Source organism: Monodelphis domestica, chromosome 5, assembly GCF_027887165.1.
Source record: "Monodelphis domestica isolate mMonDom1 chromosome 5, mMonDom1.pri, whole genome shotgun sequence".
Lineage (NCBI taxonomy): Eukaryota > Metazoa > Chordata > Mammalia > Didelphimorphia > Didelphidae > Monodelphis > Monodelphis domestica.
The window spans coordinates 277,300,925-277,314,824 of NC_077231.1; the positions used below are offsets into that span (position 1 = coordinate 277,300,925).

A 13,900-nucleotide genomic window follows, 5' to 3' on the forward strand; every position below is an offset into this window, starting at 1 on the left:
ACTCCCTTGTCTGACAATCACCCCTCTGGTGCAGGTCCCCATCACCTCTAGTCTGGACTACTGCAATAGCCTGCTGGTGGGTCTACCTGCCTCCTGTGTTTCCTCATTCCAACCCACCTACCATTCAGCCGCCAAAGGGGTTTTCATCAGCTGCAGATCAGATCAGGTCACTCCCCTACTTAGTAAACTCCAGTGGCTCCCTATTGCCTCCCAGGGAAAATAGGAAATGCTCTTTTTTGGTGTTCAAAGTCTATCTTCCAGTACCTGTACAATTTTTGTCCCTTTTTCTCTCTGGCACAAATTCTTCCATCCAGTTTCACTGGTCTCCTGGTTTTTCCATCAACAAAACTCTGAGCATTTTCTCTGTCGGCCCCCCAGGCCCAAAACACCCTCCTTCTGCTCCAATTCCTGACCTCCCTGGCTTTAAGTCCCAACTGAATTACACCTCCCATGGGAAGCCCTTCCCAACCCCTTAATTCTGGCATCTCTCCTCTGTTGATTATTTCCTATTGGTCTCCTCTATAGTTTGTCTTTCCTGTTTGTTTGCTTGTTGTCTCCCCCATTAGATCACAAGCTCCTCGAGGGCAGGGACTAGCTTTTACCTCTTTATTTTTTATGCCCACATTTAGCACAGTGCCTGGCACACAGGAGGTACTTACTGTTATTGGCTGGGGGACAGCCTGGTGCTGTGTGGATAGTGATGGAGGAGTCCCCAGGGGGGTTGGTGACTTCTCCAGTCACATGGTTGTCACTGCTAGAGACCAAGCTTCTGCACCTCCAGGCCAGCCCTCTTTATTCCCGAAGGGGCAGGAGATTCAGCATTCTATTCGGCATCTAATGCAACTATGCCCTTGGGATCTCGTGCCCTATTTTTGAAGGAAAGGCCTGCGACTTTATTATAGCATCCTCAAGGCAGGGCTTGGGCCATTGGTCATTAACTCCAGCCATCCACTCACCAGTAGCAAATAGATTGGAACAGATGGGATCACACAGCTGAGGGTACCCAGGAAGAGTCCTATGGCCTGGGGTATGGCATCTTGGACCCTAATGGCGAGCCGCTCACTTGCCCTTCGGGGGCAGCAAGGCTCACCTAAGAGAAATGTTGGACGTCTTAAAAGGACGGAGAACCCAATGGCACCGCTACCTGCATGCTCTCTCATCCGATTGTTAAATCCGCTGGAAATCTAAATCAGGAGTTTTCTTACTCAGCGCTCATCGAAGTCCTTTAGGAGCCTGCTGGGTTCCGGGCTCCTACGCGCCGAAGGAGTTTGTCCCTCAAGGTCTGCCTGTCCAAGGTCAAGCTTTCATTGGGGTTAGCGGAGAGATTGGCCCGGGCTGGGGGAGCGGAGGAGGGGGGCATTTGGGCATTTCTAGCCAGGTGAGCCAACAGCCCGGGGCTCCAGTCCCTGTGAATCTGTCTGATGCCATTTGGTGCCTGGTTCGAGGGTCCCAGCCCCCCTCCATTCCCGAAGGGGCGATGGATGCCGTGTCCAAGATCTTTCCTGAAGAAAGCATTTGGTCGAAGATCCCCCCCCCCCCCCCCCCCCCCGCCAGTAAGTAGGCCCTTCTTTCCCCCCTTTGGGTCAGGCGCCAAAAGGCCAAGAGAATTCCCCGGGCTGGCTTCCTGCCCCCCGGGCGGCAGAGAGAGAAGAAGCGAGTGAAGGTTTGGGGAATGACTTTATTATTCAGCAGTTCTTTACAGCCGCTGTCAGAACCTACAGAAAGAACCAAGCGGCCTCCGGGGCGCCTCTGAGGAGTAACTGGGAAGTGATCACCTTCTAAAGGCATTTTTGTAACCGCTTCCTTGTGGGGCCTTCTGAAAAGCGCTCTCAGCCAGGATCGCGGTGCGCCGACACTAACATTTCCCTCTTAAGAGCGTGTGTGGAGTGAAGACGGCACACATCTGTGATTAACAAAATAATTCCAAAGAGCAGCCCATTCTTGTTACCCAAGAATGTTGGGTCACCTGACCGGGAAAGGAAAAATAGCTTCGCTGCATCCTCTTCGCGGCTGGGTTCCTTCGTTTGCCAAAATCTCAACTAAGGGGAGACCTTAGGAAAGGGGGGGAGGCACCGACTGGGGCTGGCAGGCCGGGCACACCACGCCTTTCCGACCCAGCGAGGCTCCTCTCTTCACCGCGAAGGATGGGGCCACGTTAACGAGGCAATTAAGTGGAGGAAAAAAATGAAAATATTGACGATGTCCAAGTAGAGATTCAGAGCAGCAAAGACGTATTCTTCAGGATTCAAGGAATACTGCCGGCTCCTCCCCAGCATTAAATGTGTGTTCACCACCAGGTACTTGGAAGGAAAGGGAAAAAAGTCATCGAGGCATTTCCGCCTTTACACTGACACCATTCCTACTCAAGCATACAGTACCCCTAGGGTTTCCTCGACCTTTGGCAGGGTGGGGCGGAGTGACAAGAACGACATGCTACAATGGATAGAGTGCTAAACCCCAAGTTGGGAAGGCCCGAGTTCCAATCCTACCTTAGGCATATACTTAAGTGTGTGACCCTGGACAAGTCACTTAACCTGTCCCAGCCTCCGTTTCCTCATTTGTCAAATGAGCCAGAGAAGGACCCGGTAAACTACCGCAGTATCTACATAAAAGGTCGGACCCTCGCCGGGGTGGGAGGACTTCTGCAGACCTAAAACCACATCTGAGTCCTCACAGAGAGGAAAAACTGCCCAAAGGAAGTTCCTGGGAACGCCCCCCTCTCCAGCCATCCTCAGGGGCTCAGACCGGCCAAACCAGTCACGTGTGTGGGCACTGCCTGGGCGCCACTTGACGAGCAGCGGGGGATCAGCTCCTTCGTTCTGGCACAGACCCAGAGTTGCTGAATGACTTCAGAAGTGCTCCAGGCCCCCAACCCTCCTCCCCAAACAGCCCGGAGGGGCCCTGGGTAGAGCCCTGGTCCTGGAGGCAAGAACACCCGAGTTCAAATCTAGCTTCAGATGCTTACTAGCTACAGAACCCTGGGCAGGGCACATCCCCTCCGCTTGCCTCAGTTTCCCCCACTGGAACCGCCTCGTAGGGGTTGTGAGGATCAGAGGCGTGCATACTGATGAGGGAGGCAAGGTGGCCCAGCCACCCCGCTGGGCCTGGAAGGGGCTCCCTCCTCCCTTCTACAGGGAGAACTCTCTTCTGGAGGCCTGTTTCTCCTCGCAGCCTTCCCTGCTTGGGCTCCCCACGAAAGCCATCGCAGCCCCCCAGATTTCCTCTGGCGTTTTACACGGCCTCTCCCGTCCCGTCTCATTCTGCCTCGGTTGCACTCGCTCGTCTTGCTTGTCACGACCCATCCGGGCACGTTTTTTGAACCCTCGTCTAGTCTCAGAAGGGAGCGAAGGGTGGACCACGGGGCGCAGAGACTTGGCCAGTCACCCGGTGAGGCAATGTCGGGCTCCTCTTCCGGGCCAAGAGAGGACGGACTGGGTGACCACCCAAAGGCGGAGAAGCGGCCCAGACTCTCGAGGGGAGCCGGCACAGCAGGGAGGAGAAAAGGAGCCATCCAAGAGGCTCGGGGCAGGGAAGGGCGGGTCCAGAGCATAAGGCCGGCCCCGAGGGCTGTCCTTTGGGGAGGGGCTAGCGGAGGCCTTTCAGCCAGCTGGGAAGATGCGCCTTTCCCTTCTATTCACCGCAATGAGGGAGGCCCACTGAAGGCCTAACTGAACTGGCCAAAGGCGACAAGCGCCCAAACCTAAGCCGGCAACGGTGGTTTCAAGGAGGGAATTCTAGGCACCAGGATGGGACATTTTTCTCCTTTGCTTGGCTTTTCTCGAGTTGGTTCTTCCTCCCTGACCCAGGTTGGAAGGGCCGTCCCAACCCTGATCGGCTCTGCTTCTGACCCCGACTGATTCAGGCCTCTTCGGAAAGTCTGTCCTGCTGCTGAGAGCTTGCCGTAGGGGCGCTAGACTTAGCAGGGACACCCAAAAGGCCTAGCTCGGGCGCAGCTAAGAATTCTTGAGCTCAAGCAAGCCACCTGCCTTAGCTTCCAGAAGCAGGGTGGACCAAGCTGGCCACAAAGACGGATAGAAAGGGAAAGAAGGGAGGCAGCTGGGTAACCCAGTGGATGGAGAGCCAGGCCCAGAGACGGGAGGTCCTGGGTTCAAATCTGACCTCAAGACACTTCCTAGCTGTGTGTCCCTGGGCAAGTCACTTGACCCCCTTTGCCTAGCCCTTACCGCTCTTCTGCCTTGGAACCAGTGTGAAAACAGGCAACTTAGTCCCCATCTTCAGTTTTAAAAGGCTTGTGTAGAGGATGGAAGCCAAGAAAGGATGAGATGAGAGCTAATGCTGAAGTGAATGGCAACATGCTAGCGAGAAACATTTGTTCTGCTCGACTCTGTTTCCTTTTTGTTCTTTTGAAGGAGATGATCTTTGGACTGGGAGATTCAGGTGGTTCCGAGGGAGCAGAAACCAGAGTTTAAACCATGCGGAGACAGACCATGCGACTGGTACGCGCCAGAGGTCCAGGCCTGTATAGGGCAGGAGATCCACACGCTATCATCCCCCGAGCTTGACTTCTCTTCCTGGAAAACCTCTGGAACGTGTTCCTAAAGGGGCAGTCGGTGGGCGTTTAGATCTAGAGACAGGGATTCCTGAAAGCTAGTGCTGGTCACACCACCATCATTTCCTTTTCTTTTTTTCTCCTTTCCGCCTGGTCTGGATGTGCAAGCCACGGGCCTAACCCAATGCTGACGCCCACGGGAACTCTGGCTTGGTCGAGCCACCCCTCCCGGGGACTCTGTACCACAAGGGCCCACCATATTGGGGCCGGGCTTAGTATTTCATTAGAATCATTGCTTTAGTCTGTGGAGATCTTTTTACTCCTCTTTCTGTTATCCAGAGCATTAACTGTATCTCTAAGTTTTTATGAGAATTGGACAAAACGTGCCTCTGTGGTTTTATCTAAAATAATGTTGAACAGGCTGAGGCCAAAGCCAGAACTCGGGCCCTCTGCTAAAGACCAGCTTGGCCCACGGCAGGTCTGGACTCCAGAGCTGAAGCCATCCACCACCCCCAGCCTCCACAGGAAGAGGAGAACAGGCAGGTGCCACTATGTCCAACTCATTTCCTTTTTACATGGGAAAGGTGTCAACATGAAACCTGCATTTTTGGGCAGTTTCTCTATCTGGTGGAGAAGATGGAGAGAAATGAACTAAATGATCCTTCATTTAAGTGGCCTCCAACCTGGTGAGAGGGCAAAAGTCATCATCCCTATGGGTCAGTATCAGCTTGGGGCAGTCCTGAGCCGGGTGGTCAAGGCCTCTGTCGTTGACCCTCTCCTGGTGAGGCTTGGGTGAAATCATGTAAGACATATTTTGTCAAACTTTCATTTCACCTCAAACTCTGGATAACAGAAAGAGGAGTAAAAAGATCTACACAGACTAAAACAATGGGCCTAATTAAATAAGAAAACCTTAATAAGGATAACTGGAAAGTTCTGCCCCTGAATCAAAAGAATCAACTTCACAAGGACGAGACAAAGAAGGTAGGGCTAGACCACAGCTCCTGCGGGAAAGATCTGGAGATGTGAGGGGACAAGCAGCTGGACACAGCTTGGCAGGGCGTGCCGGCCAAACAAGGGAAGGCTCCCGAGAGTCTAGAACAAAAGAGGCGATTGTTTCACCACATCCTCTGCCCGGGCCCTACCACCTATGGACGGTCACTTCCAGCTCTGAATGTCACATTTCAGGAAGACTATAAATCAGCCAGAAGGATCCTGACAAGGCTGACCAGGATGGTGAGAGGGCTAGAAGCGATGCCATAGAAAGAGTGGGCGAAGGAGCTGGAATTGTTTAGCCCGATGGCTGTCTTCATCTACTTACTTACAGGGCTGTCATGGAATATTTGTTCCTTTTGGTCCAGGGGACAAAACTAGGAGAAATAAGTGCTGGTGATTTAGAGCTCTCCAAAGGTGATGAATCTCCCACTCTGCTCATCAGGGGTCTTGCTCCAGTGGAGGAGTGTGGAGAATGGCTCTTGTAGGCGCCCTTCTGAGGTCCTTCCCAGCTTGGAAAACTTGTTCCAGAAGTTTGTTTATAGACGTCCCCCAAAGACCTCATTATAAAGTGACCACAACCACAAAGCCTGTAGTACAAAGGATACATCAGAGCCAGCCTATAAATGTACCTGACTATCAGAGTTAGTAATAAATTGGAATAATTTAGTTGCCCAGAAAATGAAAATCTTGATCAAATGTGAATATAAATAGGTCAGGATTATTCTATCCTCTAAAACTCCGCTTTCTCACAATTCCTACAATTTCCCACAAGAATCCCCAAGTTTAACATTTCTCCCCATCTTTCCTCATGAGGAAAATTAACTGTTTTTGATCAAAACCAGATTCAGGATGATCTGCTGGGAAAGACAGCAATGGATCTCTCTGCCTTCAGTTACTGAGGGGCACAGGGCTTAGAAAGGAAGCAGAGCACACCCACGAGAGGATTCTGTTCTAAGTGGAAGCAGTCCTCCCTTTGACCTTCCTGCACATCAAACCAAAAAAGATCGACTTCCCTACATTTCAAAAAGCTTCTCTTGCTAAAACAGTTCTCCTGCCTGCTGGTTTATGGGAGAATTTTATCGCCCACAGGGCACAGGGGATTCATCGCTGTGTCTGCAGGAGCTTCTCACAAAGACTGCAGGTGGCAGTGATGTCAGGCTCCAGGTTGGCATCTTCCCATCAGACGTTGAAGACAACATCCGGGTCAGGAAGCTTCTAATGAAGCCCCTCTGGCATTAGACACACACACACAGAAACTTCTGGCCGTGCTATTCTGGGAGAGGAGGCTCCACTCCCCCACCCCCAATCCAAACAAAATAGATTGTTATGAAACACTTTTTGCCAAAGGCAACTGTATTGAGAAATATTAACTATAGATATAGAGACTAACAAGTTTCATGCAGGGCCTTGTTCATGCTGAAATGGCCAGGGACTCCCTGGGTAGAGATTTCTTTTAAAACTTGCTCCACACTGAAAGTCCAGCTTAAGTAGATTTCGGCATTTTAAAACTTTGACTTCTAATTGTGATGGGGAAAAGTATTTTCAAAGCATTGGGACACGCTTGAGCAAGCAGGGACATATGAACTTAATTTTTAAAATAACTTTTATCATTTGTTATTCTGTGTCAACATGCACTAATTAACACGGACGTCTCCATAGGCAAAGTATGGCAAAAAGAAGACTGCAGAGAACACGGGAAACAGCTTACTGTGAGCTTTAAGGGACTTTAAGGAACAGAGCCAGGAGACTGCTGATTTTGGAGGCTTTAGCAGCAGTTCTCAACCTCTCCATTTGTAGCAATGAGAATACATAATGCATATCAGGTATTTACATTCTGAATCATAACTGTAGCAAAATGACAGTTTTGAAGTAGCCACCACGATAATTTTTTGGTTTGGGGTCACCGCAACATGAGGAACTGTATTGCGGGGTCACGGCATTAGAAAGGTTGAGAACCACTGCTTTAGAGGTCATCTTGTTCATTCCACCACCCCGCCCCTGCCTCCTCATCTCATTAGGAAAGAGGCCCAGGCAGGGTAAGTAGTAAAGTCAGCATTGGAACCCAGGTCTTCTAACATTAAATCTCTCTATTAGGGCATCCTACCTTGATTTAGTCCTTGGAGGAAGCCTTTGGTAGGGGTGATGCAGAAGGCATCCTCTCCCCTAGACACTCCCCTGCTGCTCAGAGGAAGAAGAGGAAGGGAAAGGAGAGGCCCATATCCCTTCAGCAAGAAGTAGCCTGCAGCCTCTTCATTAAGAGGTAATTATTGTTTCCTGAAAAAGATCTAGGGATCCCAGTGGCTAGCCAGCTAAATGTGTTATCCAGGTGGCACTGCTGTTATGAAATGAGCCTGATACAACAGCTTTGTATAATCTTTGTATAATTACTTACCATTACATGGACCTTGGTTTAGAGTTATTTTCTCAGTATCAGAGCCTAGATTTGGCTGTTCCACCCACCTTATCTCATCTTGTACCCCTCATGAGAGAATAATGTCACTGGTAAGACAGACCAGAGATAGAGAGCTGGAGTCCTTCTCCAGAATAGTCACCTTTCTCTAGGTATCACATTCTAAACAGCTGAGTTAACTAACTTACCTACCCTCTAAATTATACACTGAAAGCATTGACTGAAGTGAAGGAAGCTAATTCAACCTTGATCAGCTTCCTTAATCTCAGTTTCCTTGCTGGAAGACAGGGGAGAAAAAGAGAGGAAGAAGGGAGGGACGGGGAGCCTGTCCAAGAAGTGGGTTGGGGTCAGTTGGTGGCAGTCTGTCCTTGTGAGTTGATCCAGTCTCTTTATGGCTTATCAGAGAGAAGGCAGAGAGGTCCCTAAACCAGCCTCAATGACTCACTTATCCTTTCTCCAATTGCTCTTTCCACTCTATTCCATCCTCCACTTGGCTGCTAAAATGATTTTCATAAATTGCCTATTTGATCATGCCACCTCCTATCTGAGCCTCAGATTCCTCCCATATATATTGGCAATGATAGTACTGGCATTTCCAGACTCCTAGTCATTGTGAGGAAAGTGCTCTTTCTACATTACGGAGGCTTTTTGAGTTATTCCTTGTTACTTCTTTCCATCCATCCATCCATCCATCCATCCATCTATCTATCTATCTATCTATCTATCTATCTATCTATCTATCTATCCATCTATTCATCCATCTACCTATCATATCTTTTTCTTCCTTCCTTTTTCCCCCTTTCCTCCCTTTCTCTTTCCTTTCTTTTTTCCTTTCTTCCTTTCTCTTTCTTCCTTTTCCCTTTTCCTTCCTTCCTTCCTCTAGTTTTCTCCTATCAATACAATTGATATCACATTTCTTTTTTTTTTTAAGCATGTGAAAAGGAAAGAAAAAGTGGACTTACCACTGAAAATAACAGCGTTCCAAGTGAGGCATATATTAAATTTAGCCACTGTAAAGCAGAAGGAGAAAGTCAGGGCATTTTTGACCCAGGTAAAAGAAAAACCAGCCAATGTAGGCACCAAGGTTAAGAAAGCAATGTCTGAAAAGTCTCCATCTTCACATTGCCACTAACATGTACTCTTCCCTGAGTACAGTACTTACTGGGTACCATCAGAACTTGGGAAGATAACCATCATAATCTTGAGGTCATGGTCCTCAGGGAGATAAGACCAATGTTCCTTTTAAACCTTGTATTGTATTCTCAAATGATCATGTGCCCATCCCCTATTCTCTTCTCATATCTAAACCATTCTAATTCAAGTCCTTTTCACCTCTCACTTGTACAGTTATAAAAGCCTCCCAATTGGTCTTCTTGTCTCCCATTTCTTCTTTCTTCAATTCTTTTTCCCATCTAGCTTCTAAATGGATATTCCTAGAGCACTAGTCAGGCCACATTACTCTCTGACTTCAGAATCTTCATTGGCTCCTCAGGCATCAAAATATATAATGTTTTAAAAAACCAAGTAACTTCTGCTTTGGCCAAATGATTATTCTTTCTGTGCCATTTCCCACCATTGTATCTTTGCATAGATTCTCTCCTATACCTGGAATATTCTTTTGTCATCTCTGCTTGGAATCCTTGCTCCTTTCAAAGCTCAAGTTTAAGTTCCACTTCCTTTAAAAGACATTTTTTGCTTCTCCCAGTTGTTGACTCCTCCACCCTATCATTCTGTATTTACTTTGTTACATCCCGTATTTCCATTTCTATGGATATGCTGTATCCCTGCTGCAGAATGTAAACATTTTAAAGGCAAGAACTGTTACATATTTGTATTGGCATCAATAACACCTAGCCCAGAATCTGACACAAAATTGATGCTAAAGAAATGGGTTGAAGGATAAGATTATATCAGTCAGATACAGAATCAAGGATTCTTAGAAACACTTAAGAATCAAATGTCAAGAGCACCCAGGGGAAGTAAGGAAAACTGGGTAGTAGATAAGAACCTCCAGTTTAGTCAGTCTGTCAGATAACATTTATTACATAACTACTCAGTGCCAGGCACTGTGCAAAATCCTGGGAGATACAGAGAAAGGCAAAGAACATTCCCTGCTCCCACAGAACTCACAGTCTAATAGACCAGACGACATACAAACAACTACGTACAAGCAAGACACATAAAGGATAAAGTGGAGATAATCAACGGAGGGAAGGTCCACGCTTTAAGGGGGATCAGGATAGGATTCTTGGAGGTGCCAACAAGTGGAGATGAGGAAGGGGAGGAGAACATTACAGGTATAGAGAACAACCAGAGAGAACACCTGGAATAAGGATCTTGTTTGAGGAATAAGCAGCAGGCCAGTATCATTGAATTTCAGAGTATGTGAAAGAAAGTAATCTTTAAAGATGTAAGAAAACTGGAAAAACAGCAAGAGTTCATGCTCTGAAGGGCTTTAAAAGCAAAAAAGAGTGTTTCATATTTGATCTTGATCATAATGGGGAGCCACATGAGGTTACTGAACAGTTGTTCCCTGTTTATTTTAGTGTCAGAGTTAAAGCTGTCTGGCGAGTACTCATGATAGAATGAAATACTGCAGCCTCAGGCCTTACCAGCTGACCTTTTAGGTTTTGCCTCTTGGAGGTCTGAGCTGGAGAACTGACCACAGAGGTCCCTGCTACCATAGCCAAATCCCTCATCTCCTTATCTCTCTCAGAGAATTTGTTAAAACTAGTGTAACAGAAAACTCCATCTCTTCATCCCCCCTCTCATTCGCTCCCTCTCTTCCTAAGCTAGGAAGAAACACTGGTCCCAAGGTCTTTAGTGGCCTGGGCTCCCTCACAAGGGAGCCAGGCCAAGGCTCACCAGCAGGACCATTACATTTCTCTCCCAGATTTGGAACTGTGAAGTCTCTTACAAAATCAGCTGTAACAAGCCTGGCACCTGTCCTTAGACCACAAAGCACCAAATGCTCATTAGACACCCATGCGTAGCAAATATAGACAGCAATATAGATAGCAATACATACAGGAGACGTAGCCAGTGGTCTACATTTCAGGAACATTTTTTCAAACCCATACCCTTTGCCTTAAAAGCAATACTAACTATTGGTTCCAAGGCAGAAGAGTGGTAAGGGCTATGCAGTGGGGGTTAAATGACTTGCTCAAGGTCACACAGCTGGGAAGGGTCTGGGGCTATTTTTGAACCCAGGATCTCCTGTCTCTAGGCCTGGCTCTCTATCCACTGATCTACCTAGCTGCTCCCAACAGGCACATTTCAAAGTGGTATACGAATGTTCACCAAACTATAGCCTATAAGGATGGCAATCATAGCAGTGATAGGCCTGCTAAACTGAACAAAACAAAGCAAAGGTTAGCAAAGAGAGCTCTCCAACAGGCATGGTACCAGTACCAAGTCCAAAGCACAAAAACGGAATACCCAGAAGCCTACTTGGACAACACATGCATCATTTGAACATATAGAATTACATCCAGGGCGTGCATTACCTGGGTGAACATTGCCATTAGCAACTGGCTACATGCGCAGTCACCTTCCCGGGTTCTGCCCCTCTGCCTGAGTTAGTTAATGGTATGAGCTGGTCATAATCCTCATCAGAGATATGCTCTCACTCACCAAAATCTGCCCCTGTAGGGGACCTGGGATAGCTAAGTAGTATCACTATGGTCTTCAGAGGCTCTAAGGCTGAAGGACTGAGGCAGAGGAGGCCTTGCTTTGGGATTCAGTCTTCTCCCATTATCTCAATTGGTCCCTGGGGTACAGAGCAGACACAGCACCTTCTTCAAGATATCTGGCTCAGTCTTTGCATGACTGGAAGGTTGTTACTTTTGCTTAGATTCCACTGATCTGAACTTTTTACCATCTCCACCTCTCCAGAAACTCAAGAGACCAACTACTGGCAATATGTGATTGGAATGTGATTACTCACCAACTAACTGGCAATAAAATTATGGCAATAAATTGTTTTTACTGGATCCCTGACAGGACTACTATGTAAACTCTCTAGAACTAGGAATGAGGCAGCTTTTCCATTGTCCTGATTAGTATGTCTCATGAATACCAGGGTTTCTCGGTAGGATTTTGTCATGTCAAAAGTCCTTGACAATGAACATAAGCAGCAATCTCACTGCCATTCATTTTTTTTTTCCTAGATGGAGTTTTAGCAAGAGGGTAGACTTCATTCGACTTCTCTGTCAACTGAAAGACATCATCTACAGCCTCTCAGTTCTCAGAGACTCCAAAAACACAAATCAACAGGTAAGCATAGATCATGGCCGAACAACACCAGGTAGATTATAAAACAAGTGACATCATTCTTGGTGGAATTGTTGATTTATACAAGTAAAGCTCCATGGAGATTTGCCCTGGTCTCAGTGTCCCTGACATGTTCATCAGAGCGCAGCAGAAACATTCCAGTTTCAGGTCTCATTGAGAATGGAAAGGTGTTCTAGATTACATAATGACAACCATTCAGAGACCAGAAGAAGAGTCCCAAAGATTTGTCAGTACTTAAATTCTTCATTGGTAGTACAACAGGTATAACACTTCTTATTGACTCTGCAGCCACCTAGGGCTGGTAAGATCTGTTTCTGTTAGACCCTGATTGGAAGTTCATCCACTAAGAAATATTTTTCTCCCATTACTTGAGCAACTATGGAGGCATTTTGACTCCTGATTGGATATTCTTGGGCACATCTAGTTGAAGGGGTCCATCACCATGAACATATCACTTAGATTCTTGCTACTGCCTTCCAGAAACTGGAAGAAGAGTTCCAAAGATTTGCTGGTACTTATATTCTTCACTGATAGTACAAGAGGTGTACTTCATACTTCTTGGTGACATCTGCAAACATCCATGACTGGATAAATCTGTTTATTACTAGTTCTAGGGTTCTTTTTTGACCCATGTATCCAAAATCACCATGTAGCTATCACGGCCAGATAGCAGAACGTCTTGGGCAGCACCAATTGCTTCCTCATGTCTTATGTAGAATCATTAACAGGCTAACGCAGTATGTACTCCATTGCACAACTCTAACTTCTGCCATTTTTCTCCACAATAAAGTGACTTCAGGAGACTGGCAGCCTGATCCTTTAGCAACCCTTCACCAATCAGCCAAGTATCCATCCAAGGACCACTCAGACAAAGAAGGTTGATGGAGATTGCCTGATGCTGCTGGCATGCAAGCTGGTGGAAGTCTCTAACTTTTAGTTGGACTAACATCCACTTGGAATGCAGTTCTTTGGTGGTGGGGTATCACTTTCTCCACAGAATCCTGCAATCTTCTGAACCATATACCTGCATCCCCATAGTTAGCCACCAGTGTCACTCATCCCTGACAAACAGCATGCAACTTGGCACTGGTCAGAATATGTTAATGCACTGTTGCTGTGAATTGTGAATCAAACTCTCTTTGTCTATCAGCTTTTAAGGCAATCAATCAAAAACCTGTCACTAAGTATGAAAGTTCACAAGTCACTTGCTAGAGTAGGTATAACAGTCCATCCAGCAGTTGCTATATAACTTTTCTTTGTGGGATATAACTTGAGAAGAAGGAAGGAGCCTGAGAAAGATGGGTGATAAATCAAGAGACACAGACAAGTTAATTGATATGGGGAGCGGCACGTGCTCCTGTGATGTTTTCCTGGAAAATTAACAGGAGAACCTGAGAAATAAGAGAACACGTGGAAGTAAGAATTCCGAGATAGAAAGCACGTGGCCAAGAATGGCGCTAGGAAAGATACAGAGAGAAGGGAGAACTCCAAGGTTGCAGGAAACAAGAGGAAGAGCAGCGCCCCTCACCCGCATTTATTGAGGTGTGGATTGGGAGGTCTTCAATGAATATGTAACAAATCACATAGTTGATTCACATTTGTTGAAATGGTAATGATGACAACTTCTAGGCATGGTTAGTTTTGCAAATGAGTTTGGCTCCAGCCAAATGTTAATGACCTTTGCTCTGAAC

General features: G+C 47.0%; 1 protein-coding gene across 12 annotated transcripts in view; it reads right to left on the reverse strand.

Moving 5' to 3' along the window:
* Positions 1 to 1,658: 1,658 nt before the first annotated feature.
* TMBIM7P (protein lifeguard 2) overlaps positions 1,659 to 13,900 on the reverse strand; it is an 83,799-nt gene continuing 71,557 nt past the window's right edge. For 7 of the 12 annotated variants that reach the window (XM_056800204.1, XM_056800201.1, XM_056800207.1 and 4 more), the window contains 2 exons: positions 8,879 to 8,926; positions 1,659 to 2,300 (listed from right to left, as the gene is read on the reverse strand). In XM_056800204.1, coding sequence (XP_056656182.1) covers positions 2,133 to 2,300; positions 8,879 to 8,926 — 216 coding nt within the window. In that variant the 3' untranslated portion in view covers positions 1,659 to 2,132. Of the gene's footprint in view, positions 2,301 to 5,831; positions 6,094 to 8,878; positions 8,927 to 13,900 lie in introns of those variants that run through there. The other 5 variants (XR_008912454.1, XR_008912455.1, XM_056800206.1 and 2 more) reach the window with 5 other exon arrangements.